The 27557-nt window shown below is 47.3% G+C and overlaps 1 protein-coding gene across 1 annotated transcript; it reads left to right on the plus strand.

Moving 5' to 3' along the window:
* Positions 1 to 3975: 3975 nt before the first annotated feature.
* Positions 3976 to 27181, plus strand: LOC142031756 (ankyrin repeat domain-containing protein 26-like). The gene is made up of 17 exons (XM_075029402.1): positions 3976 to 4184; positions 4721 to 4835; positions 5081 to 5254; positions 5342 to 5436; positions 7612 to 7754; positions 7907 to 7977; positions 8443 to 8583; positions 9930 to 10105; positions 10305 to 10398; positions 11860 to 11994; positions 13054 to 13166; positions 13594 to 13735; positions 15607 to 15888; positions 16589 to 16824; positions 17532 to 17775; positions 25382 to 25427; positions 26920 to 27181. Exons 1-17 carry the CDS (start codon positions 3976 to 3978, stop codon positions 27066 to 27068), a joined length of 2565 nt encoding a protein of 854 aa, XP_074885503.1. The 3' UTR covers positions 27069 to 27181.
* Positions 27182 to 27557: the final 376 nt, after the last annotated feature.

A 27557-nucleotide genomic window follows, 5' to 3' on the forward strand; every position in this document is an offset into this window, starting at 1 on the left:
TACCAAGGCACCAAGGGACATTTGCTACCACACTGTCAGGGGAGGTTTGGACTTGACGTGAGGAGACATTTCTTTCCCAAGAGGGTGGTCACACCCTGAAACAGGCTTCCTGGAGAGGTGGTGGATGCCCCATGCCTGTCAGTGTTGAAGAGGCATTTGGACAATGCCCTTAATACCATGCTTGGAACTTTTGGTCAGCCCAGAAATGGTCGGGTAGTTGGACTAGATGATGGTTGTAGGTTCCTTCCAGCTGAACTATTCCATTCTATTCTGTTCTGTTCTACTCTGCTCTGTTCCCTGTGCTCACCATGAGTCAAATAGCAATGAGACTCCTATTTGCCTGAAACGCCAGGGGGTTTTCAGCTCCAAAACCACTTTGAAGGACACATAACACAAAGTTTGCAAGTGGAAACAGGCTATTATTTTTATTTGTCTGAGTCTGTTTCAGAGCCGATGCTCACAAGCCTTAACACAATGTGCCTGTGGAGCCAGGAGCAGGCTGATGCATTCTTCAGTTGAGCTTGAGAAAACATCCTTTGCAGCCTCACAAAGGCAAGTCGCAGAGCTACAGAAAGTAGCAGGAGGAATAGAGGCTAAGCAGTCCCTGTTTCCTGAAGAGTGAGAACGTGCAGAATGAGGATCAGGACCGACCACACCCAAAAGAAGGAGGAGGAGGAGGAGGAGGTGTGTGGTACCGTGGGGTATTTTCCAAAGTATGACAGGTAGAGGTGAAAAGCGTATTTTTGCGTTCGGCAACTTGCTCCGCCGCTGTGCTGCTTGGCCAACGATGCATGAAAGGCGCTCTCGTGCTGGCCCTGCGCTTGATTTGCGTGCAGGGAGAGGTGAAAAGTGGCAGCTCGTGATGGGGCAGCAAGCCTGGAGCCCTTCCAAGCACAGGCTGTTTTGCCCAAGCCAGAAGCCCTGGGGAAATGGAGCTAAGGGAAGAGCAGAGCTCGCTCCCGCTCCCGCTCCCGACTTGCACTGGGCGAGAGAGCCAGGGCACGAGCGGTGCCTTGGAGGTGCAAGAGCCAGCAGGCAGGGAGCTAGGCGAAAGGACCCAGAGGAGCCCTGACAAGGGGCTGTGCTCAGTGCTACGGAGGACAAGAAGCAACCCCCGGGAGCATCCCTTGGAGCCCGGCCTGGGAGTCAGGAAGGTTCCTCCCCCCGGATGCAGGGCACGAGGGCCACCTTCGTGGAGCACGAGCAGCGGGCACCTAGCCACGACGGCCCAAAGGAGCCCTGGCGAGGGGCCGTGCTCAGTGCTGCAGAGGAAGGCAAAAAACCCCCGGGGAAACTTGCTAGCCCACCGTGGGGGAAAAAAAGCCTTCCTCCCCCCAGCTGCAGGGCACGAGAGGCCATCTTCGTGGTGCACGAGCAGCAGGCAGTAACCTAGCCAAAACGGACCGGAGGAGCCCTGACAAGTGGTCCTGCTCAGTGCTGCAGAGGAAGGCAAAAAACCCCCGGGGCCTAGTGCCAATCTGCCCCGGGGGAAAATTCCTTCCTGACCCCAGAGCTGGCGATCGGCTATTCCCTGAGCACGTGAGCAAGACCTGCCTCCTGGTCCCGCAGGCTGGTCACGCCTCCCAGGGGATGCCTAGCCCCAGATTTCGTCAAGGCCGCTACCCAAGATGATTTTGCTCCTTTGGAGGAAGCTCTCCTCTTCGGGATGCACCCGAGACTCCTTCCAGGTGTCTCCCAGAGTCTTTTGGCCTCTGCTTTACCTACCTACCGCCTCAGGTAGCAGCCCCAGACTCCTCCAAGGAAGCTACCCAAGATGATTCTTCTCTTTTGTAGGAAGCTCTCTCCTCCGGGATCGACCCAAGACTCCTCGCAGGCGTCTCCCAGAATGTTTTGACCTCTGCGTTTGGGAGCGGAGATCCCAGCTACCTGCCCCAGACTCCTCCAAGTAAGTAGCTCGAGACATTTTTTTCTCCTGTAGAGAAATCTCTCACCTCCGCCAGCCACCTGAGACTCCTCCCAGGCATCTCCCAGAGTCTTCTGTCCTCTGCTTTACCTACCTACCGCCTCAGGTAGCAGCCCCAGACTCCTCCAAGGAAGCTAGCTTTGATGTTTTTTTTCTTTTTTGGAGGAACCTCTGCCCTCCGGGATCCCCCTGTGACTCCTTCCAGGCGTCTCCTAGAGTCTTTTGGCCTTTTCTGATAAGGACCTGAGCTCCCAGGTAGCAGCCCCAGACTTGTCTAATGGGGCTACCGCAGATGATTTTTCTCCTTTGGAGGAAGCTCTTTCCTCCGGGATCCACTTGAGACTCCTCCCAGGCATCTCCCAGAATCTTTTGGCCTCTGCTTTACGGACCTAAGATCCTAAGAAAAGATAGCTATGAAAAGGCCAAAAGGCTCTGGGAGATGCCTGGGAGGAGTCACAGGTGGATCCCAAAGGGGAGAGCTTCCTCCAAAAAAGAAAAAACCTCAAGGGTAGCTTCCTTTTCGGAGTCTGGGGCTGCTACCTGAGATCTTGCACGAGCAGCAGGCAGTAACCTAGCCAAAACGGTCCAGAGGAGCCCTGACAAGTGGTCCTGCTCAGTGCTGCAGAGGAAGGCAAAAAACCCCCGGGGCCTAGTGCCAGTCTGCGCCGGGGGAAAATTCCTTCCTGACCCCAGAGCTGGCGATCGGCTATTCCCTGAGCAGGTGTGAGCAAGACCTGCCTCCTGGTCCCGCAGGCTGGTCATGCCTCCCAGAGGATGCCCAAGCCCTGTTCTCCCTGAACCTGGAGCCATCTTGGGGCTTCCGAGAGTGGCCAAGTGCCCCCGGCCTGATCGACCTTGGGGGCAAGAATCCTTCCCGCACCCTTTGGGCCACCAGCAGGTGCTCCAAAGCACTGGGACCCCTGGCAACATCTCTGCATCCCACTTCTTACGGCTGCTGCCGCTGACTCCGCAGGGAGTGAGGACGGCGAGCTCTGCAGTGCTCCTCCAGAAGGCATTCCCTTGGTCTTGCCACAGCTCTCCATCCAAAAAAGCCTGATGGCCTCGGGCACCTCCAGGGCTTGGTGGTTCTTCTCGTCCCCAGCAGCCTGGTCCAGCCTCCGGTCGTCCTCCCTCAGCCCCCTCCAACTAATTCCAGCGGCTCCTCGTGGACTTCCTCTGGGGTGTCTCTGGGGTGCCTGCCAGGCGGACTGGGGGTGGGACAGGGGAGGCTGCCCCTTTTATAGTGCCCCGGGGCATTGTGACTGCTGCGTTGCCGAGTGGTGGCACTGCGACACGGGGGTGTGTGAGGGGGCCCCCCCGTGCGCAGCGCTGCCCGCCGCCCCTCGGCCCAGCATCCTTCGGAGGAAGGCCTTTGGGGTGCCGGCCCCGGGGGCTGTGTGGCGTTATTGCGTCCAGAAGTTTGGCAGAAAATAAACCGCCTTGCGTTCCAGCTTACCCTCAGATGTCAGAGGGGCTGGGGACGGCTAGGTTTAATTTCTTTCTGAGTGATGTCCAATTCGATGATTTAAGGGTGGTCGCGTTCAATATGCTGAGCTATCACGATGAGGGATGCCCTTAATAGCGCACTGCCACGCGCGGAGGGAAGGACCAGCAGCGGCCGAGGCGAGAGCTGCCCCGGTGTCTGCCGCGGCCTCCGGCTAGGCGGGAGCAGCCCGGGCCCCCGCCCCCGGGACACCCTGTCGCCCGGGGCCCCCGGGAGCCACGCCCCTGTCTGTGATGTCCCCTTGCCACGCCCCCGAGCGCCGTCGCCGCCGTTGTTGCCTGCTGGCGGACGGAGCAGCAGCAGGTGCCGTCGCCTCGGGGGCTGCAGGCCGCGGCAGGCGAGCTCGTCTGCCTGGTGCCTGCCCTCGCCCTCGCTGTGGTCCTCGTCCTCGCTGTGGTCCTCGTCCTCACCCTCACCCTCCTCCACACCCTCTCCCACGCCCTCGCCCTCCTCCTCGCCCAGGGCCTGGCAGAGTCCGCCGGGTGCCTCCTGCTGCTGGTGGCTCCCAGCGGGGCCACGACCGCACCGCAGCATGTGCTGGAGGGTCATGGGGCTCTTCAGCAAGAAGCGCCAGCGGTCGCCCTCCGGCAGCGCTTCTGGGCAGCCCTGCGCTCCAGCCGCTGCCACCGGTGCCTACGAGCTCGGGGAGGAGGACCCGGGCAGGCTGCACCGCGCGGCTGCCCGCGGCGACCTGGCCTGGCTGAGGCAGTGGCGGCTGAGGAGAGGTGGCATCGACGGGCAAGACCAGGAGAAGCGGTGAGGGGCTGCGGGCCGCTGACGGACACCTTGGCTGCTTCTGGCAGGCGTTGCTGCGAGAGGTTCTGAGCCAAGTTCCACCAGTCCCCTCTCAAGCACCAGGAGCACGTTGCAGCGCAGAGCCTGCTGGTCCAGCGTGGTGCGATCAACCCCCCTGGCAGCTTTCGGGTGCCACGTGGAAGTGCCCGCTCTTAAGGTTTTGCGTAGGGCCAGATTCAAGCTAATTGCTTGAAAAGCGAGATTTGCCCTGTCAGCTGGGGGAGCGAGCTCCAGAGCTTTTCATTGCTCGCAGCTGCCGGGTCGGCTTGAGTGCTGTTGGAAGTGCCTGCCGCCGACCTGCTGCTTGGCAATGGTCTCCCCGCGGGGTCGTTCTGCAGCTGCTCAGGCAGCACCAGTTCTCTTCTGCCCTGTGGGTGAGCGGTGCAGGAAAGCAGGAGGAGCGGAGTCTGGGCTGCAGGGTCCCCAGGGCTGAGTGGCAGCACAGCTTTGGTTCTTCCGTTGCCTGTCTATGTTAAGCTCGTATGTTTAATTTTTAGGACACCTCGGCATGTCGCTTGTGCAGACGGCCACGTGGATGTCGTTAGACGTCGGGTACAAGAGAACTGCCGGCTGAACCTTGCTGGCCATTTCAAGAGATCGCCACTGACGACGGTATGTGGCATATGTTACGCTCTTGTCAGTGGGACTTGCCGACTGTGCGTCAAATGAGAGGTGCCTGGCAGGATTCTTTACACGGACCTGCGTAGAAACGTGCATGTTGTAATAGGTGTGGAAGGGGCATACGTTAGCTCATCTTGGAAGATGCTTTTCTTTCCCAGCATTCAGAAGCTGGCCGAGTTGTGACAGAGTGGAACGTAAATGTTGGAAATCTTCCCTTTTTTGTGTGTTGTTCCCAGGCAGTACAGTGCCAGCAAGAAAAACGTGTGGCTCTTCTGCTGCAGCATGGTGCCGACCCGAATCTGGCAGATGCTGACGGCAACACTGCCCTTCACCCTGCTGTCGTATCTCCTAATACAACTGTAGCAGGGCTGTTACTTGAGCGTAATGCCAATATTAATGCTCAGAACCGGGTAACCTTGGCACTTGGTAAAGCTGCTCTTTCGAAAAGGTGCAGAACTTGTCTGGGTTTTTCTAACGGGGATTGTTTGTCCTTTCAGGAGGGATATACCCCCCCTAATCTTGCTGTCTCCAAACATGACGAGGAGATGGTAGAGTTTCTTCACAAAAAAGGAACTGAAAATCAGCGTGAAAGGTGAGACATTTGTCAAAACGGCACATAGGTCTCTTTAGTCGTCTGCAAGTATGATTGATGAGAGGCATGGGAATGAGCTTTGAAAAAGAAGGAGCCGCACGGAAGGAGTTCCCTGGGTGACTGGTAAAAGCAGGTCTGCGCTTGGCTGCTTTCATCCTTTGCACCCCAAAGATTGCAAGAAAGCGGTCTGTGGTGCCCCCTCCACACACAGACCCAGACCCAGACCCAGACCCAGACTCAGCAGGAAACTTGCCATTAGCTCAGCAGCACCACGGCTCTGCAGGAGAGGGTTTTTTAAGTGGCGGCATAGTTGGTGCTTAAGTGTTGTGAATGGAAGCGTTAGGAGAAAGAGAGGCAACGTTGTCCGAGAGACAAGGGGCATAAGGTGAAACGCAAGGTGTTTTAACTGCGCGTGAGGAGCAAACTCGGCCTGAGGATGGTCAAGCAGTCGAACAGCTTGCCCCGGGAGTTTGTGCAGCCTCCATGCGTGGGGGCTTTGAAGAGCAGAGTGGAAGGACCCCTGAACAGCGTGGTCTGACCTCGTAGCTCAGTCTGCTTTGGGGAGGCGGTTGGCCTGGACACCTCACGAGGTGCCTTCCAACCTGAATTCTCCAATGCTTCCATGTATTTGGCTTTGCTTTCGCTGTGCTTGTAGGAAAGGGGGAAAGCATTGTTTAGGGAGCAAGCAGGGATTAAAACGATGGCAATGCAGTGCCTGCAGACGCGGATGTATTTCATAACACATTTGGGATGCTTTAGGATTGCTCTTACAGTTGCCACAGTTGCCGGGGATATAAATGCAAGCCAGCTTCTTTGGCATGGTGCTGATACTGTTACAGAGATAACTCTGCCTTTGTGGCTGTGGATTACGCTCGCGTGCGTAGACATGTTGGGTAAATGGTTTATGTTGTCGTGAGAGGGGCTGAGTTGTCAGTCAAAATATCAGTTTGTCCTGGTCTTGGCTGCGATAGGGTCCGTTTTCTTCCTGGTTGCTGGTATAGTGTTCTGTTTTGGGTTCAGTATGAGAAGAATGTTGATAACACACTGATGTTTTCAGTTGTTGCTCAGTAGTGTTGAGGCTAAGTCAAGGATTTTTCAGCTTCTCATGCTCAGCCAGCAAGAAGGCTGGAGGGGCACGAGAAGCTGGGTGGGGACACAGCCAGGGCAGCTGACCCAAACTGGCCAGAGGGGTGTTCCATACCATGTGACGTCATGCCCGGTATATAAACTGGGGGGAGTTGGCCTGGGGGATAGCTGCTCGGGAACTAACTGGGCCTTGGTTGGAGAGTGGTGAGCAATTGCATTGTGCATCGCTTGTTTTGTATATTCCAACTATTTTGTTATTATTGTTGTCACCTTTACTATTGTTATTATTATCATTATTATTATTTTCTTCCTTTCTGTTCTATTAAACTGTTCTCATCTCAACCCGTCAGTGCTACTTTTTTTCCCCCGATTCTCTCCCCCATCCCACTGAGTAGGGGGGAAGCGAGCGAGCGGCTGCGTGGTGCTTAGTTACTGGCTGGGGTTAAACCACGACACGGTTAAAAAGCAAACCTGAAAGGGGTCTCTCTCAGGAGCCCCAATTTACTCGCTTTCAGGTTTGTTAGAAGAGAATGCCTATTCAAAGTAGTTAACACACGCAGTGCTTAGAATGCAACCGCAGTCTTCTTTGGCCTTTTGATCATACTTAGGAGCTGTCTAAACTCTCAGGTCCTCAGACTAACCATCAAGATTTCTGAAGTTCTTCCAAGTCAGGACTGCATTTGAGGAGACTGTAGGCTGGCTTGACATGAACAGTTGCAGCATTAATGTAGCATCCTGCAGACGTAGCACCCTTGCAGTTAGATGTGAATCTGCCAGAGGGCTTGTTAATTTTTGTAGTGCTCCCTAGGGAGAGGTGGTTGATCAGTTTAGAGTGTAGCCAGCAGGGCTGAAGTGCTTCACAGATACCAATGTGCATCTAGAGAATGAGCAAGGCTGCAGTGGATATTTCATCACGGAACAGTAGTGCCAGAGTAAGGTGGGGGGGTGGGGGTGTTACCGTTTCTCAGTTGGCAACAAAAATGGAGCGGCTGGGTGAGGAATGGCCGTTGCTGTCCTAGTCAAGCACGTATGCAAAGATGTGGTTGTTTCTACCAACTCTGTGTCTCCTCTTTCCGTATATATCCTTAGTAAGCTGCTGGCAGAAGACACGGGGAGTGAAAACACGGAAGACTCTTCTGCAGGTGGTGTAGCAGACAAGGCAGTTCTCAGCAGCTCGTGCCCTGTGAGGACTGCTGACTTTACAAGGGCTGCACTTGCTCAGGACAGCGAAGGTAGGATCCTTAACTGTGGAAGAGCCGATGAGGAAAATCACTACGGCCCGTAGTAGAACCGTTCCTCATCTTTTGGATGCTGGGCTTGGATGATGGGAAAAAGCAGAGTGAGATGAACACTCACAGTGTGTCGCTTCTTGCCTCTTTTGTAGGTGCCCTGCCAGTGGGAGGAGCAGAGCAAGAGGAAGATGCGGAATCTTCCGGGGATTCCGAGGTCCTTTCTGTGAGGGATGCAGTGGAGTCCCCTTTGGTTCGCTTGCTTTTGGGCTTATTTCCCTCTGGGCTTTTGACGTCTTCTGCTGCTCCCGCCACACATTTGTAACTGGGGGCCCTTGAAATACTTGGGCTTTTGGTCAGCTGTCCATTTAGGACTGGGACGAAGGCAGGTCAAGCTAATGACCTGGGTCTCATAGCAACTGGCCTTTGAGTTTCGTCTCTAGCATAGAAGCACTAAAGTTTCCCCTGCTTCCCCCAGTACCGCGGAGGCGCTCAGCTGAGAAAGATGGAGAGAGGTCATCAGTTTTGCAGGTGCCTGCTGGTGGCAGGCAACATTTCTTATCTTTAAATCTGCTCTGAAGACTGACCTAATTATGTAACCTAAGAAGTAAAAGCACACCTCATATTCTCATGTTCTTATCGAATTCTTTGTGCTCGTGTAACCACGTTTCTTTAGGACTGTGTCGCACAGCTGCAGCAGAAGCTTGCCAGTCCTCTTAAAAAGCAATCTATGTCAGAAGCTTCTCCAGAAGTTACTACTATGCGCTACCTCGGTGCCCTGGAGAAAGACAACCTGCACTTGCAAGGGGCATTGGAAAGGGTTGTAGCTGAGGTATGGAAAGCCTGTCACTATAGGAATAAACCTCTGGGTGGCTGTTTCTTCCCGTTCATTGTGAAAAAGGACAAAACAGTATTCTGGGAGCCAGTAGGAGAGAGATCTAAGGAAGTTAACAGTGATCCCCTGTCATAATTGATGAAGCCAGTAAAACCTTCAGCCAGGTGGCTGCCTCCTCCTCCTCCTCCAGAGTGGAAGATTAGCATTACTTGAATCATCAAAAAGCCAGTTCGTTTCTGCTGCAAGTAGGAGAGAATCTTGCTCCTCAACGCCACAGCAGAGGCTCTTGTTCAGGCTCTGGGGTAGTACTGCAGCAGTGGCCTTTCTCTTCCCTTCTTCCGCCCCTCCCCTGGTGACAAACGCAGCTGGCCCTTTGGGGAGCTCCTCGCAAGCTGGAGGGGCAAGGCAGTGCGCTGGGAGCAGCCTTCTGGTGGCTAGGTACGAACAGAGCGGTTTGCTCTCTCTCAAAATTCGCCCCTGCTCTGAGCCACTATTTCCCTGTTCCAGATATTGCACTCTTTCTTTACAGTCTTCTGTTTGTATACAACAGCTGTTCCTTATTTGTAGGTTGCTAAATATGTGTGAAAGTCCTTGTCTTTGTTTGGGCGCGCGGTGTGTAAAACAACGTGAGCCACCTTCATGGATGAAGGAACTTTGAAACAGATGTTAGGGTTTGGGGTTTGGGCTTTTTTTAAGAGTACGGGTATCAGAACCATGTGGATTGAACTAAGCAAGAAGAAGAGCTGGTTTGCAGGTGGTGTGTTTGTACTGTATCTGCAAAGCAGCATCTCAGCATCTTTTTCCCCCCCTTCTTTGGCCCTGCCGTAATTTGCCATCCTGAAGCAGCCTTCTTGCAAGTGCATTGTAAGCTCCTTTCTGAGGCGGGGACCACCTTTTGCAGTGTTCTTAGGAAAACTGAAGCATAGAGGCCTCGGAGTTCTGAAACAGAAATCACCTTAAATTTCCTTATGAGGGAGGTGTGAAGTCACTTTAGGAGAAGGATGAACTTTTTAATTTGTTTTTTTTCAATGGAGGAGCAAACAAGTGGATACAAAGAGTGTCACAAGTCACTGAAAGGGTAGGAGGGGCAGTGTCAGTGCTTAGAACTGTGCTATAGGAAATCAGTGGAGGGATGGGAGAGGCCAGTAAAAAAGATGATGAAGTAACACCGTTTGTGCTCATTTGCTAGTACAAGTGCAGGTCTGAATGTACTTGAAATGATTACAGTTGTTTGACTAGAGGGTATGTGCAGATATATGCAGCCCTTGAACTCTTCAGCAGCAGTTGACCCCTCTATATAAAAGCTCACCTGACTACAGGGGATTCTTCCTGTGATTTTGCAGTTGCGGGAGTTGAAAGAACAGCATCTTCAGTCTGAGCATTGTGTTCGTGACTTGAAGACTGCCTTGGATAATAAGGAAAGGGAAGTAATAGCTTCTAAGCAGAAACTGCAGGACCTCCTGTTGGCATCTTCTGGGACTAGTACGACTATAAAACAACTGGAAGATTGCGTGCAACGGTAAGAGAGTAACACGGTGCAGCAACGTCTGTCGCTTCCTGGGATGGTGTGAAAACAACAGGATAGCCTTGTTGCATCACAGCAAGTTAATATACGATTTTGAAGGATGCTTTTGTCTTAGATTATGTTGTTTCACGCTGTTCTTTCAGAGCTGGTGCTCTGGCGGATTTCCCTCATAAGACCTGTATTTCTTTTTAAGCCTTGGAATTGAAAATGCCAGACTGGAAGCCACAGTCCAGCAACAAAACAATAGGATTGAAGCCCTTCAGAGAGACCTGCAAGCCTCTGCCTCAGTAAGCTGGTCACAAACTTCCCTTTTTGTGAGCTCCTGAGCCTAGTTACCTACTTCTGTGGGGAAATTTTAGGATGAGGTTTTCCTGGAGAGCCATGGGGAGCTCAGTCCCCGCATTCTAGTGAATATAGGCTGCTCAGAAAGCAGCCTGGTCCATTCCCCAGCTTTCTGGTTTTGAGAGTTTTCCCATGCTACTATGGCAAGTCCTACTTAACGCTCTAAAATGCGAGGATGTGACACTAGTTCATTTTCTTCATAGGAGCTTGTTTGGTGCTGTGTTTTGAATTTGTGATGAAAACAGTGTTAACAACACAGGGGTGATTTAGTTATGGCTGAACAGGGCTTGCACAGTGTCAAGGCCTTTTCTATTTCTCATACTGCCCTGCCAGCAAGTAGGCTGGGGGGTGCCCAAGGAGCTGGGGCAGGGGGGCACAGCCAGACAGCTGACTCCAAATGACCATCCCATATGACATCATGCTCAGCAATAAAAGCTGCAGGGAAGAAGGAAGAAGGGATGGACATTTGGAGATATGGCATTTGTCTTTCCAAGTAACCGTTGGGTATGATGAAGCCCTGCTTTCCTGGAAGTGGCTGAAAAACTGCCTGCCAATGAGAAGTAGGGAATGAATTCTTTGTTTTGCTTTGCTCACACACGCAGCTTTAACTTTACCTATGAAACTGTCTTTATCTCAACCCACAAGTTTTCTCACGCTTACCCTGCCAACGCTCTCCTCCATCCCACAGGGGTGGGGAGTGAGTGAGTGGCTGGGTGGCGCTGAGCTGCCTACTAGGGTTAAACCATGACAGATGCTAGAAAGGATGGAAGTTGTGGTCAGGGGGGAGATCTGTGGCTGAAAGCTGAGAGAGGAGACTGGACCTGGGAGGTCCGTGTTACCTTTGCAGCTTTGTCACAGCTTGCCCTTGAGACCATGTTAGCTTCCTTTCCCGCCTGCGAACAGGTGCTGGTACTGTCCTGCCATGCAGGGAGCTAAGGTAACGAATTAGGTGAGGTGATGCTGCACAGTAGCGGGCAGAGCACTTCCTTGCTCTCAGGAGATGTAGAGCTGTTACAGAAGCCGTGAGGGTAGGGTATTTTCTGTGGTGGGCACTAGAGGAATTATTATATTAAAAAGTACGTATCGTTAGGAACTCTGGAGGACCTTTGGAAGAAAGTTGCAGGGTGATCTTGTGTGTGTGTGCGCGTGTGTGCGTGTCGTCTTATCCCCCAAAGCTGCAACCTCATCTTGTCACTTCTAGGGTGTTCATTCTTTCCACCAGCTTCAACTGCTGCTCTGGGTTATGTTTCCTGAGGTGTGTTCTACACTCCGTGTTAACCTTAACTGTAGATGTTGGATGGGGAGAGGAGAGCTTAGACCTGTTTCCATTTAAGTTACTGCTTTGTACTGCAGTGCTGCCTTTCCAGTCACCTGAGTTTTTTCTTTTGCCGCTGTTGCTTTCACAGATGCAAAAGCAGAATGTGCTGCCTCGGACATCAAAGGACTCCCACAGCATGTGGGAAGAGCAATTGAAGTCAAGATCCCACCTTGAAGAGCTTGTTGCTCAGCTTGACAGAGAAAAGGCTGAACTCCTGGAACAGGTGAGCCCAGAAAATTCTCTGGGTGCCTAGCCAATACCCCGGAGAACTGTGTCTACCTTTTTGTTGAGTTCTTCTTTTTCTGTTATCCTTGCCGTTCAGGCTGTGAGTATCTTGTGATTTGGGTATCAGCCAGGAAGCAAATAAAAGCTAGCTGGGTATCTTTGTGTAAATTCTGGAGTGGTTCTGTTGGGAAGAGTTCCCAATGTGGTTTGCTATCAGTTGAGCACATTGAGCAAGGCTGCAGTTCCCCAGTTATTTCTTGGATTCCTTCGGGTCATCTTCTGACACCTTGGTTTCTGGGCAGGGTTAAAATGCTTCATGTTTCCAGTGCAATGTATGGAGGAGCTGCTGCATGTTTTCAGGGTAGTGGGAGCTTAAAAGCCTTCCAGAAAAATGTACTGAAGGAATTTTGGGCAAATGAACTAGTAGCTGGGAAACAAGAAATGGCTGCCAGTTTCCAAGGGGCAGTCTTTCCCCTTTCTCCTTTTCTGTAGAGGAGAAATGGAAGTACAAAGTCAAAAGAGCTGCCAGCTCTCCTCTGGTTTGGCTGAGAAGACACCAAGAGGCAGAACAAGATGTGAATAAGTAAATACCCCCAGAGGAGAGAGGGAGGCAATAGCAGAGGGAAATGAAACATTGAAGAATTGCAAAAGATCAAATTCCTCTGCAAGCCCCTGCCTGCTGGTCCTTGAAGATCCCATGAAAGCTTTAGATTGATCTGTGTTCTCCCATGAGGTACATACTTACGTAATCCCTGTTATGAGTAGAGGAACTGCCGAAAGTGTCCTCCAGCATCTTTTCCACCTTTTTGCCTTCAAGTGTTAGAAGAGCCTTTGCCTCAGTGGGGTCGTCTGTTTCTGTTGTTAGGTGTTGGCCTGTTTGATGTCAAACCCAAAGTGATTAAATGTTCTCAGGAACTTTGTCCCTTGGCGTTCTGTGGAACTTGGCTAACAGATAGAGGCGTACTGCAGCTTCTCTGTGGAGAACGTTAGATGCATATACTGTGCGTAGATACTGTTCCTACGCTGTGTGTGTGATGTATCTTTTCTATTTTGAAAGTGTGAGGCTGAAAGAAAGAAAGTGAAGAAGCTGGTAGAGTTGAAACGCCCAGTCGAACTGCATCTGGACCAAGAAATGAAAAGAAACATCGAACTGCAGAAAGACTGTGAGAGGTACGGCTTTTTGGTATGGTGAAGAGGTCTCCCTGAGTAGAAGTCAAGCTTTATTGAACTTCACTGTAAAAATAGGTGTATGTAACTGTGAGAAAATTCAAGCCCCGTGTTAGTTCTTGCAGGGCGCTTCTGTGCATGAGTCCATAGTTTTCAATAGCTGCCAAAAGAACTGCAAATGCAGGTTGCTGTGCAGTTCTACTGGGGGGCGGGGGGGGGGGGAGGAAGTCTTTTATTCCTCTTTTCAGGTGAAATTTGGACCTTTCAAGGGGTTTGCGGCACAGTAATGCTGTTTTTTTCTCAGTAATTGCTGGTGTGTAAAGCACGTTAAAGATGAAGCAAGCCATGTCTGCGCTGTTTACGTAAGAGTATGTGAAAAAGGCCGGTTGTTCCTTTGCTTCGTTGTTTTCTTGACTAATTTGCTGTGCAGGTTGAAGAAGCTTCTGAGCAGAGCTACGAAGAAGCTAAGGGCGTATGAGGAGAAAGAGATGGAGTCCCAGCTTAATTTGCAGGGAGAAATGAAGAACAGGTATTCCGAAATGGCCAATGAAGTTGGTAGATTAAGAACAAAGGTGAGCTCTGCTTTGTTTAGGGTTTCTTGGTGGTGGTGTTTTTTCTTTTGAAAAACCTGGGTTATTCCTTCCCTGTACTACTTTTCATGCTGGTGATTTTTTTTTCTTTGCTGTATTTTGGAAGCAACTGCCTTTTCTTGATGCTCCTTCTACTGTTACAGTAGTAGATGTCTATAACTAATACCGATGTAGTTATCATTATGGGTAGAGATGAAAACATAATGTGCAAAGCAGTATCTGCAAGGGCACATGAAGGGCAGGCTGTTCTGTAGAGGAAGGGCGAGCCGAGAGTCGCAGCAAGGCTGGCAGGGTCCATGACCTCAGGGGCAGTCCCACAGGCTCTCACCAAGAAGAGCGGAATAGGTCCGGTGACAGCAAGCAGGGTCAGCCAAGAGTGCAGATCGCCAGGCCAGTCCATAGGGACTGCAGTCCTACCAGGATGTCACGTCCATGGGTGAGGGTCAGGGCTGAGAGCAGTAAGGCTCGGCACAGGCCTGGCTGCAGCTTGAGGCCATGGCAGCGTCTTCTAGGTCTTACAGAGGAATTCCTTCTCTGGAAGAGAGGGAATTAACACCGCCATTACTGGGAACAACTGTATGAAGTTGGCTTCGCCCAAGGTCACCGCTTGAGCTCTGTCTTAGGCAGGAGTTGGGCAGAAGGCAGTTCAGGTTTTGCTTTTCTAAACAGTGTCATTGTTTCCCAGGGCACGATGCAGTTGAGGCAATGCAGAAAAAATTCTGTAACTTACTGCTCGCTAGTAGCTGTCTCGGCCCATCTTTCCCTTGTCATGGGCACCCAGAAGTAGAGTTCCCAGAAGTGCTTTTGAGGTTGCTCTGGCTGTTCAGTAGCACGTAACCTTTTATCTGCTTCTCCGCTCATTGCTCAGATTTGTTGCTAGAGCAGCCATGTTTCAGAGCTACGTTCGAGTTTGGAAGGCATTGTAGAATGAGTCAACTGCCGTTGCAGTGGCTCATTTTTAGTCCAGAAGTTAGTAGTGGGTTTGTGTTTCTGTTGGAGAGTTGTTTCGAATGACAGGGAAGGGCATTACATTTAGGCGGTTTTAGATAAGTCTCAAGTTTCTACTTTGTTAGAGATTCTTTCAAGTGTTTAGTATGCTGGTTTCCTCCACTTTTATTAAAAAAAGACAGGGTGTTATGTTTTATCTTCAACAGGTACAGAAAATGTATGTTTCTGGAGGGGGGAAGAGGAAGATAGAGCTGTAGTTGACCGTTGGGACTTACTGAAAGTCTGATATTTCCTGCAAATTTTTGAAAACAAACTGCGGCTTTGACCTCAAGAGAATATGTCTTCCTCCACCACCGCTGTAAAAGCTGTGTTCTGAGCCACTATTTACAAATCTTTCAGTGTAATGGAAAAAAAAGAGCATCTGTTTCTTGTCTTGTCCGTTCTGTAATGAAGCTTTGATTGTGTTGACAGCATGTAAAAATTCCTCTAAAGCATGACACGTGTTGTTTCTGATGAAACCAGAAGGTGGCTAGGTATGGGGGTGTGTGATTTCCCGTGAGCATATGAGCATCTCATGGAAGAATAGCCTTAGTGCTTTTCCACTTAGCCCTATGCGTGAAATGCTGCTAGTTTGGCACCTCTTGGTCCTCTTGATACCTACTGCAGAAGAACTGAGAAAGGATGGGAGCCTGAGGAATCCTATCAGGAATGTTGCGAAAGCTGTTCTTGTTTGAAAAGAAGAGACTGCTTTCACTTTGGTTTTCATACTGAGTCAGCAGATGGTAAATACAGCCTCGATGGCCAACCCCTTTACTGATTTTCACAGAACTGAGTAATTGTAGATCTGAGTTCCCCGTTTTTGGGGGTTCTTTCTGTTTTGTTTTTTTTTTTTTTGCTGTCTACAGGTTGGTGAACTTTCCCAGCAGCTGGAGATAGAGTCTAAAAAATGCATGCAGCTAGAAACACAGAATCAGGATTTGCGAGAAGAGTTGTCCACCATGCGTGGGAACCATAAAAAACTGGAGAAGAGCAAATGCCAGCTGAAAGAAGAGCTGGCTAACCTCAAACTTCATTTGGAGACTAACACGGTGGATCGCAGCCAACTAGAACAATATAAAAGAGAGATGGAAGAACAAGCCGAACAAGAGTTAAGACAAAAACTACAAGAAGTCAATCTGGTTTTGCAGGCAAGTGAATTTCTCACGTGTGTCTGTAGTCTCTATTGCATACTTTTGTTGTGGTTGTCATTTTTTTAGTATTTTAGTTTTGGTGCCTGATTCTGTCTGTTAGTGCTGTACTTCTGTCTTTCGTAGAGGGCAGTAGAGGGAGAAGAGAATATGGTTGGGCAAGAGTGCTTTCATGTGTGTGTAATGTGCCTGCAGGTCCCTGAATCAAAAGCTTGCCCAAGACAGATTTCCGTTTTGCAGTTCTTGGGTGGGGGGGAGGTTATCACTGTCCACTGGTCGTGTTCATCCTTGAATGGGTATTGTCACTTCCAGTTGTCATGGCCAGGCATACAGGTCCTCCTCTGCCATTGTACGGGGAAAAGTGCTCCGAAAAGAAGTCACCAAAGTTGCGGGGTGGCGGGTGGAGATGAGGGATCCTTATAATTTCTTTGAGGAATCCTTTTCTTTATGCCCTGTCCTACAGAGACGGTGTTCTCTCATTAGTAGCTTTGATGAACAGTAGTGCTAAGAGGGGGGCTCTTTCTGAAGAACTATTTAATGTGGTAGTTCCAGGGTTCCGCCTTGATTGCTGATGGTAGTGAGGAGGCACAGTTGCCTCAGTGAGTAAATCTGGGCCCCTTGAAACTGGGTACGTGCAATTGACTGGCAGGGAGAGCTCTCTTCTTCTTTGCAGTGCTTGAAAGTGCGTTATCTCCTTCAGATGCAGGCAGCCTCCCAGGACAGGTTAGAACAAACCAGAGCCAGTCGTCTCGCTTCACTGACAAACCAGCTAGAACAGACAATTAGAGATCTTGAATGTGGATTGGACAGGATAAAAAATATGGAGCAAGACCGTATTCTTCAAAAAGAATCCATGCAGGCAGAAGTGGACAGGTACAAAGAGCTGTACCAGGCGGAAGTAAAAATAAGAAGATTCCTAGAAAGTAAACTGGAAAGGTAAGTTTATGCTTTTTTGGAGTGGTAATAAGATACTACTTTTTCCTCATGCATTTTCCTCCTAAAAGCCCTCTTCTGCATCTGGTAGCATTATGTATATAAGCATAAGAAGGCATATTTCCGAGGAAAGTAGCTTAAGACCCTTTCCCTTCATGAGAACTGTCTTCATTTCTCTTTAGTGTTCCAGCAGTAACACCACTGATCATGGCATTAATAGGGTATTCTATGTGTGGCAGAAAAGATAAATTTCATGTCCTTTATTGCTTGAATAAGGATAGGCACTTCAGAGAACAGAATTTGATTCTGTGAAGTAAAAAAAAAAAAATAAAATTTTTTGGCATCCATTTTAGCGGCATGTCTGAGTTTTGAGCTTTCCTTGGGAAAGGAGGGATAGTCCAGAGTTCTTATGCAGGTGACGTACCCTTCAGAAGAAGCTGTGTGAACACATGGCGTTCACAGGTTGTTTTGAAGCCCTAATGCTGAGAAGTCCTAAGTGTTGGTAACTCTTACTGCTCCTTGCAGGTAGTGTGACTTCCTAGAAATAGGCGCTCTGCAAAGAAAGACTTCAGATCAAATTGTAGTCTTGTTTTAGAGGCTTTTAATCCCTTCCACTTTCAGAAGTCGAAGAAGAGACAAAGACCTGGGGGGTAACTTTGCAAAAGTGTCATTACCAAAGATAATTCTTTGTATGCTTCTGAATGTTTCAGAGCTAATGAGAGACTAGAAGCCAGAGCTAAGCTCCTTCCGGAGCGCCAGAGCAGCAGACCTTTAATTGCAAGCAGCAGTGTCAGTGGAGGTCTGGCTGCAAGTCCAGGTCTGTATTCAACTGAACTGGGACATCTTGGCAACAATTTGGCACCAAACAGAAGTCCAAGTCTAGGAGGAAGCTCCCCAAGCCAAACCGGGAACACATTATCATCAACAAACAGCGTTGAAGCCTATGCGGCTAAGGTAAGAATTTTGAAATACTATTCTCAACTACTGCTAAAGAGTATCCGTAAGCAAAGTTATGCTTTTTAGCCTGAAGTTAGAATCCATAACTTTATAGTTCCAAACTGTATGGTCTAATAGGCCCAAACAATTGCTCATCATCAAAACAGTACACATCTGTATGTGGTAGGGGTGAAGACTTTTGGTCATCAGGGTTATACAAATTTTCCACGAGTGCTCAAAACCCCCAAAAATCTGAAATCTAAATAATGAGCTGTGTAACTACACTCTTTTACAAGAGAAACTGTGATAAAGAATACGGTGGCATAGGAAGTTCCCTGCTAAGCTCTTCACTAAATTTTAATGCGTAGTATGTGTGACCTGTTTAAAATGGCTAACTTTGAATGCAAAATCCCATCAGACATCTTTGTTTGAGACGCCTTTTCCTTCCTGACTGATCTTCATTCTCGGGGTTTCTTCACTGGAACTTGTTTTAGTACATAAATAGCAATAAAGGGATGCTTCAAAAATAGGGTGATAGGAACAGGATCGCCTAATTTCTCACATTATACTTCAGTGCGGGGTGTATACTATGTGTAGGAGGCATTTGTTTTTGTAGCTCCTGCTATGTGTTATTACACGAACAGGTAGAATTAGCTACTCTTCAGGAAGTCTTCACAGCTTTCTAATTTTGCAGCAATGCTGCAACCTCTGCAAGACTTCTGGTCAAAGTATGCCCTGTAATTCGCAGTCAGTGTGATAGCACACCCCTCACAGAATGGTGAACATTGTATTGTGAGACTTGGAAACCAGATGTCAATAGTTGTAATCAGTTTCCCACCTAGCATAGGATTGAGGCATGGACAAGCTTCTGTGTGCAGTCGGTGTTCTATCCCTCGTGCATTCTGGGGCTGAATGAATGTGAGAAGTATTCATTCACTTTTTTTAAGTCCACCTCAGTTCAGTGGTCCCACCCACATTGGAAAGAATCCACGTCAACAATGTGACTACATACTGCACCCGGTTTAAGGGAAAAAAGAAAAGCCCAAACCCAACAAAATCAAAAACGGACAAAGCAGTGTAGGTAATGCGTAGCAGCGGCAGTTAAGATGAATGATTCTGTATCACTGTGAATGTGTTTTTGAGGTCAGAGGGTGGCCGTACATTACAGAAAGAACTCGGGAGGCAATTGGTGCTGTACCATCTGCAGGGGCTATTCAGCATGCAAGCAGTAGAAAGGAGGCAAAAGTCAGGGACCCACTGCAAAAGTGAAATAAGGAGAAGGCCAGGACAAGGGAACAAGAGGGGTAAGGAGCAGGGAACAAGTGAGGAAAAGAACGGACAGAGAGATGGGAGCAAGATGTTAAAAGAAGAAAAAGGCAAAGGAGGAAACCATCACACTTCTAGGAGAAACTCTGCCCTAGTTTAAAAGAAAAGGGTTGACAGTTGTGCCCTTGTTGAAGGAGAAGAAACAGGAAAAAAAGACAGTAAAGGGGGAGAAAGTGGGAGTACTCAGTGCTTCTTAACTGAATTACAGCAACTTTCTTCAAGTAGTCCTTTCCATCTTAATTTTCCAGAAGAAATTGGAGGTCTCTGGGCATCTCAAAGTTTTTGTCAGTGTCAGGATAGATACCTTTTCTGCTTTACTAGCTTCCCTTAAGTATATTCCAGAGATTAAATATTTCAAAAGGCTACTTCATAGCTCATTGGTTCTCACTCAGTGTCACTCAGTGTCCTGACTTCAACAGCACCCGTAAAGTGTCTTTTCAGAGCATACGTCTCTCATTTTGTGATGGAATGCTGTGCTGGGGAATACTTTTAAGTTTTGGTACTGTCTTCTGAGGCTTCGCTTTTAAGGTTTAAAAAAACCCCCAGAACAAAAAAATACCCGTCAGCCTTGAGCAGACTCTCAAGGAAGTTGAAGAACGATTACATACGACATTTCCCCAGTCTCCAGTTACTGACGTGAGGTGAGGTTTTGTTTGCTAGTTTGGGGGCTTTCTTATATACCTAAATGTCTCCATCCTAGTGCAGTTTTGTTAGTAGGACTTAATCCCCTGAAGTCCTCTCTGATCTTGTTTACGACCTACAGGGACTTTTAGTTCGTGTCTAGAGAGGAGCTGAGGATAATTTGCTCTTAATAGACACAGTTTGTCTTCTCGTGATTAGCTTCTAATTCTAATATAGTATTAAATTCTAAAGTTTTCTTCCTTGCATGAAAGTGAGTAAAACTATGGCTAAACCCTCAGAGAACTTTCCCATTTCTTACCATTTCTACCAGGTTGTCTTAAGAAAAAGCTGGAATTCCCAGCATGCCTGTTTTCCCTCAATCAAAGCAGAAGGCTGGTCTCTGGGACTCGGAATTATCAGTGTGAATTTATCCTCTCTGTTACGAAATGCAGCTGCATGTCCTTTCACGATACTTCTTCCCGTAATCGCCAGTTAGGGAACAACTGGGAGTAATTGTAATGGCACTGTCTGTAGCCCCAAGTCACTCAATGTTCAATGTATTCAGCAAAGTCTGAAAACGTGATCTTCTCTTTCAGAGTGCTTCAGAAAAAAGAAACAGGGTTCTCAGAGGTGCAGTAGTTGCTAGAGGACATGCATCTAAGTGGGTATTTCACTTAGAACTGCTGGTTTCAGCTTCCTCAGCTGGGTGCAGGATGTCATTAACAGTGTTTGAAGCCACAGCATACCTCTGAGGAGCTGAAAGGACAGAATTCCTGACACGTGCGTCTACAAGAAGAGGATTGAACTGGAAAATAGGGCTTTAAGTCAGGAAGTAACAAAAGGGGAAAACCGCATGGATCCCTCTGCATAAAATAATGGGTGATGAATCTCCATCAGTTTCCAAATGCAAAATTACCAGATGCACAGTCTGTGCTGTCATTTCCGCAGGAGTCCTGTGCCATTCAGGAGACAAGTTGGAACATGAGGAAAGAATGCAAAATAGTCTATTTTGAAGTGCTTTGCAGGTTGTGCTGCTTAGTACTCTGCCTGTTCACCGGATTATTTAAAGACAGAAGAGTTTCTCTGACTCTAAGCCGTTTCTTCACTTCACTCTTTGCTTGAATTATGCCTCAAATTTTTTCCAGTAACCTGGTTCCCTTCTACAGAATTTGTCTTGCCTTTAAATTCAAGCTGAGCAGTGTTTTTTTGGCTGGAGATTACGAATGCTCCTGCCACTAAAGCTCGTAATGACAGGGAGTTAAGGACCTTAAATTGCAGTATGCCTCGGGTAGTCATCTTGCACTTCTTTTTTTAGTCAAAGCTCGCTGTGCAGATTCAGTGTTTCTCGCAGTAGCTTCCTCAAGGTGAGAAAGGCTACGTGAAGTACAGGACATCTCGTTCTTAAGAGGAGGATGTTTATGTAAATTTGGTTTGTGCAAAAGCTTTGAAGTAGCTTCAGGGGCAAGGAGGTGAAAATACTTCGCACTGCTGTTACTCAAAATGCTGGTATTAATTCTTTGTCCATGCACCTGTTGGAAAAAACATTGGTAAATGATGCTGATTGCGAACAAGTGCTACTCTGGCAAGTGGACACAGTTGCTTCTTTTAGACATAACTAAGGAATTTGGAGTTTAAAGGCTTGAATGATTTCACAGTTTTTCTAAACCACTGCTTAACATGAGGCGAATGTCAGTGATTATGCATATAGCCTTACACTTTGAAGATGGCCATGTTGCAAGCTCAGCAAAAAGTGAGAATTTTATTCTTGAAAATAACATGAAGAAGAAATGTGTTCCATTCCAGCATAGCCCCTTCCCCCTTATCAAATATATATGCTACAGAAATTAATAACCTTGAAATGGGAGTGCCAAAGTACCTTGAGAAATACAAAAGTTCATATTGACGCAAGCTCATTAACCAGTAAAATCCCAATCACATGCAAATGTCTTTGGGTTTTTTTGGTTGGTTTTCTTTTTATTAGAGCTCCAGTAATGAAGAATAAATTACAAGTACTTGAAAAATTCTGTGCAGGTAATTACAAACAGTAAGTGTAGCGACTAGCAGTCCGTTATGTTCTGCAAGGCAGCTGGCTGAATTTATTTCATGAATTATGAATTTATTTCATAGTAGGACTTGTGTCGTAAGAAGGATGTACGTGTGTATTGCCTGTGCTTTACAGGAGTAGAGAGATCTTTGACAGGGTCTTTTTTTCTTTTATGATGTGGTCTACTGACTCCCGAACTGCTCGTGAATTGGCATGTCACCATCCAGAACCAAATTGAATCAAGCAGACGAAACGCAAATATGATGTTAGTGGTCTGTGTGCCGTAATTGGGGAACTGCTGTGAGGAATGTCTGCTGCAAGTGCTGCAAGGAGATTTTGGGACTGGAGTCTTGTTGTCAGGTTTAAAAAAGGTGAAGCTTAAATCCTAACAGCTGTGCCAAAGGCTGGTGAAAATGAATGTGGGTGTCTTGACATAGAAAATAATAGTGAACTCTGCTAGCTGCAACCAGTGTGAGTTTAATGGATTTATGAAACCAGTTTTCCTACATCACGTGAGAACGGGAATGTCTGCTTCCTACTCTATTTCTCAATTTCTGTTCCTTTTCTGATTTCATTTTCCATCTGCACTCTTGTATTGTAGCAGTCTTTGCATTGTTAGCTTTTTTTACTTGCTTTGTTTACGTGTAGGCCATGTTCTTATTTCTCACTGAAGACCTTTGAACTTAAGGCCGTTTTTCTTTCTTCTTCAGCTCCTTAATCAAAAATCTGTTCTTCTCTCTCTTCTCTGCAGCGAGATACATGACCAGGTTTGTAGCCAGTATTGTTTAATGTTGGGTGGTATTTTGTACTGGAAACGTTTTGTCTATTTATGCTGGTAGGTTTTGATTGAAACTTACTGATGCGTTCACATTTTCCTACTACTGCAAGTAGTTTGAACTTGCTAGTTTGTCCAAGTGAAAGAATGGCTGCTGCAGAATACTTTCATGCTTTATGTATTTGTAATGTTACGGCGTCAGATGTTTAACTACCACAGTAAGATGACAGTGCATGGATTTCATCTGTTACAATGGAACTTGTGTAAACTACAGGAGCAGGCTGGTTTAGCCTCCTTGCCAGTTCTGATATTCAAAAAGTTCTCGGTAGTGACAGTGGTTGTGTCTGGAGCACCAGTACTGTTCTGAAGGTGAGTTGCTAGAGTCTGAGTACCATGTCATGGAGTCTTACAGGATCCGACTTACTCTGTGCTCAAACAATCCATGTGGGTAAGTAGACGTCAACACTGCTTTCTGAAAAAGATTTCTGGAGAAGGTGACTGCTGCAAGGGAACCCAGTATGTTACTGCCTGGAGAGATGTGCAGTGAGAAGAGAATGACCTGCTCAGGAGGTTTGGGATAGTCAGCTGTGATGCCTTTTCCAGGGGCTTGCGGGGAAGAACAGTGGAGGCGAGTTATAGTCCTCAGAGGTGTATTTTGCCTGGCTCTTCATTCCCTATTCAGAAACCAGTGTGTTGGCTTGATTTCCACCTCTTTCTCTTTCCTCGGGCATGGATGAGATTCACAAAGATGTAACTGGAATGAATAAGAGGAAGACAAGATTTTTTTCTTCTCTTGATTCATCCACACATGTTGTGGAGGGTCCTGTGGACCTTCTGGTCATGGTGAGGGCTCCAGAAACCAGGGAAAGTGGTTTCTTCTAACGCCTCAACTGCTGCTGCTTTGCTTAGGATAGGCCCTGGGTTTGGGTCATCTTTTGGTCTAGGCATTAGTTTTCCTGCTTTTTGCTGTTACCTCTGTCTCATTTCGTGTGTTAGGAGGTCCCTTCTCCCCAGGATTTTGCTGCTGCTTGTACCTGCTTGAAAACAATTAGAGGTTTGGGGATTTGGGGGGCCTTTTCTGTTGTTCTTTCAGCTCTGTGCTCCCCTCTTCTAGCTGCAAAGGCACAGACTATCCCAAGGAAGTACCACTGAGTGGTGGTTCTCCTGGAGGAGCTGGTGAATTTGGTCGCAGCTATCCCTGTAGGCCTGGAGAGAGGGCCCTTCCCTCCCCTTTGCTGGTTTACGGCCCCACTTCTTTGGCCTTTGGAGTTACTGCCTGTTACTGCTCCTCTTGCGAGGGTATGCAGATTGCTTCCCTTCCTGAGGCTTTTGCCTGTTGAGTACATTGTACAGTGTTTCAGTTCTTTTTCGTGGTGGTGGTGGTGGTGGTCTGTTGCTCATTTCATAAAATAAAGACTTATTCCCCCAGGGATTCAGTACTAAAATCGGAGAATCACAGGATGGGCAAGGGTGGAAGGGGCCTTGGAAGATCATCTAGTCCAGCCCCACCCCTGCTCAAAGCAGGGTCAGCCATAGCAGGTTGTTCAGGGTCACGTCCAGCAGGTTTTGTACATCTCCAAGGATGGACGCTCCACAACCTTTTCTGGGCAACTTGTTCCAGGCTGTGACCACGCTTACAATTTAAAAAGGGAAAAAACCCCAAATGTCCTTATGTTAAGATGAAATTTCCTCTATTTTGATTTGTGCCCATTCCTCTTGTTCTTTTACTTGGCACCACTGGCAGGAGTCTGGCTCCATCTTCTTTACTCAGCCCACCAAGTATTTATATACATAGGTAAGGTCTCCCTGAGCTTTCTCTGCTCCAGTAAAGAAACAGTCACAGCTCTCAGCCTCTCCGCATAGCTCACGTGCTCCAAGCCCTTCAGCATCTTCATGGCCCTCATAGGCCTGGAAGCTGAGTGGTATCTATTTTGAAATTCACTTCCACGTGTCACAGACTTGATGGAAAAAATGTAGGAGCCACAAGTATCATCAAATGTAAACAACAGCATATAGCGCTTGGACTATGACTCTTCAAAAGACCTGACTTCTTCTTATGAAGACTTTGAAGTCAGAATCATAAGTGAGAGTAACTTAATTGGTAGCAATAACCACCTTCTAGGGGAGAAAGGAGTAAGTGCTCCTTAAGCTGATTTTGGTTACATAATAAACCCCACAGCTCTTGCTGTGTAGAAGCTGTAGCTGCTGCTGTTGTTTCTTAGGGCAAAGTTCGCAAGAAAAAGTCATGTGTGTTTTTATATTCTGTGTGTGTTGTGGTATTGGCAATAACAATAAAGAAGAGTCCTGGCGTGATCTGCAGGAGCTCTTTCCGTTTTCCATCTTAAAGTGGAGAAAAGAAGAATATTGGCACATGCTTTTTTCTATACGATGGTGTATGTCAATCCTGCAGCAGCTGCTTTTGCAATTCTCTTATGAAGTTGCAGAAGCCAGCCTCAACTGAATTTGTCCCTATGGATGGCATTTGTGCGTATCTCAGCATTTAGCTGACATTCTGCTCCTGTGTTTGATGACAGACTTTTGCCATACCTTCATTGTAATAACACCACTGTGCTTCTTTCCTGTATATTTTTTAAATGCCCAGTTATAGTCCAGCTGGTGAGTTACAGGTTGTTTTGTGCTACAGTTAATGTTGCTCAGCAATGAGACTGCTACAGCCTGCCTGACCAAGAGTTTCTCTTCATTAAAAATCAAGCTCCAAACCAAGATGTCTGTATTTGGGATGGTATTTGTAGTTTTTATCACATGTTATGTGTGGGGTTTAAGATTGTTTTAGGAGTTTAAAGTTACAAAAAGGTAACTTTTAAAATACTAACTGTATGTTTTCTATATAATTCTAGGTACGGCGGGAACTGGATGAAAAAACCAACAAAACGCTTCAAGAGGGTAATGTGTCATTGTGTTAGGAGTGTTTTTAAGGAAACAGATGACTGTTCCTAACTCTTGAAAATAATGGCTTGAAAGCTGTCAAGTTCTTGTGCTAAGCACAGGGTTTTTTTCTGCTAGCTTTCCAGTTTAGACTTGAAGGTGAAAACTTCCTGCTTACCAACATACTGGGTAGAATGTTATGCGGTTGCCTGAAAAAAACCAAGCACAATGAAAACTAACCCATTTCCCCCACCCAGATACACTTGGCTTAAGCCGAAGTCACCTTTCGCTAGAGTTAATCCTCAAGCACATCTATCAAATGTCAAAGAAGCCCTAGGAAAAGATTTTTGTAGACTTCAGCTGTTACTTCTCCTTCCATGTACATCAATTGCATTCAGCACTAAACCATACCATACACATTCTCTGCTGTTAGTTCTTGCTTTTTGCCATGTGTCTTATTCATTGCTTATATTTGTAGCTTCTATGTTGCGGTCTTTTTTGGATAAGCAAGAAGAATATAATCGGTGACAAAAGATAGTCTTCCTTTAGGAAAAGATCATGCAGTATTGTTTAGGCAAATGTGAGTTGAATGCTTGTAATAGGTAGCATAAAACATGGGCTGTAATGTAAGGCCAGGTGTCCAAAGAGGAATTCCACCCATTTCACAGTTGTTCCTCCAGAGTCACTGCTTTGCAGTGACTGGTGCTGTTTCAAAGCAAGTAGCCCCTGAGAGCATCTCCTTCTGTTCCTGTGTGCTTTTAATCATAGAGAGAGCATTCAGCTGTAGCTTCGTAGCTCTTTCCATGTGTCTGAATGGGCACAAAGCCATTGCGTTGCATCCGTGTGCATTTTGAACATAATTACACATCTGCTAGGAGTCAGAGTATGTTTGGTTTGGGGACCTTGTCTGAAAAAGGTGGCTGGAGAAAGATGGAGAAGGTGGGTTTACTTCCACCGAGTATGTGTTTTCATGGAGGAAAGAGGGTTTTGCCAGGGCGAGTTACAAAGACGCCCCCTCAGAGAAGGTGCCAGGCTGGGAGACTTGTCCTGGCCTGACTGCAGTGCAAAGGTGTTTGCGTTTTCACGGGCAGCTTCTTTTCAAGTTTGTCACAGCGAATGCAGAAGCTGATTTTTAGGAGTAGTGTTCCAATAAATCACTGGTTTGAACACTTAAGGAAACAGACACTTGAGGATGAAGAGGTCTCTGCAGGGGGCTAAATTTAGCACTGGTGTAACTGAGAGTCATTTGTGGGTTCCCTGAAGATGTTCAGCGTGAGGCCTCTGGAATATCTTTCGCTACCTTTAAAAGTACTGTTGACTAATAAGCACATGTGGAAAAAATGTGTTTCTCCCTTTGTGCCTAGCCCTTTCATTGTTATGTTCCTTTGGAAGTTTTTAAATCTTCCTGGCTTGTAGTCTCTCCAGTTACGCATAATGTTTTTACAGTGACTTACTTGGCCCTTGTCTACTAGAAAAGTAACACCAGGAATCTTGTCTCTTTTCTCCCTAGTCACTGCTGAACTTCAAACTGGATCTGCTGGAGCTTCTCCCATGGTATCTACTGATGGATCTTCAAGAAATGTCCATGTTGACCAGGATCCCCTTGCCAGGGCAATACAGGAGTACCGTGATGTTCTATATAAAAATTACAAGATTTGAACAAAATGCTAGGCAAAGGCTCAGGAAATAATTTTGTTTACATAGCGCATCTGTGGTTTCCCATCCTTCAGATTGTTCAGATGTGAAAACGTGTTTATTTTTATTGTCTGAATATAAATTCTAAGTCTATTAAATGGATGTCAAGCACTTTGCACTTACCTGATGGTTTATTGAAGCACAGTTGTTTTATTTTGCACTCACACTAAGAACCATATCTGCTTTTTCTGACTGGCAGATTGACTCCTCTTGACTCTTGAGCTTGACAGAGCTGTCAAAATGTTTCTTATTAAGGTAGCTGCATTATTTTGCTCCACTCATGTTCTGTGTTTTAACAAAAGCATTCCCCTTGTTCTGTTTAATCCCTTCCCTCTATGTGTTTTTAATGTTTCCAGTGTTATTTTAATGCTTAGGACATTATTTGACGTGCTTGCAGCCCGCTGCTTCAGTCCTGATGCAGTGAATATTTCTGCTTATAAAGTGAAAGTTTTC

Source organism: Buteo buteo, chromosome 6 (genome assembly GCF_964188355.1).
Source record: "Buteo buteo chromosome 6, bButBut1.hap1.1, whole genome shotgun sequence".
In the NCBI taxonomy this organism is placed as follows: Eukaryota; Metazoa; Chordata; class Aves; order Accipitriformes; family Accipitridae; genus Buteo; species Buteo buteo.

Excerpts from the sequence above, each read along its gene's own strand:
- LOC142031756 (XM_075029402.1), top strand. The coding sequence starts at position 3,976 with ATGGGGCTCTTCAGCAAGAAGCGCCAGCGGTCGCCCTCCGGCAGCGCT. Across the intron at positions 7,978-8,442 it reads GGGATTCCGAGGTCCTTTCT|CTGCAGCAGAAGCTTGCCAG; the intron begins GTGAGGGATGCA and ends TGTGTCGCACAG. Across the intron at positions 13,736-15,606 it reads TTGGTAGATTAAGAACAAAG|GTTGGTGAACTTTCCCAGCA; the intron begins GTGAGCTCTGCT and ends TGCTGTCTACAG.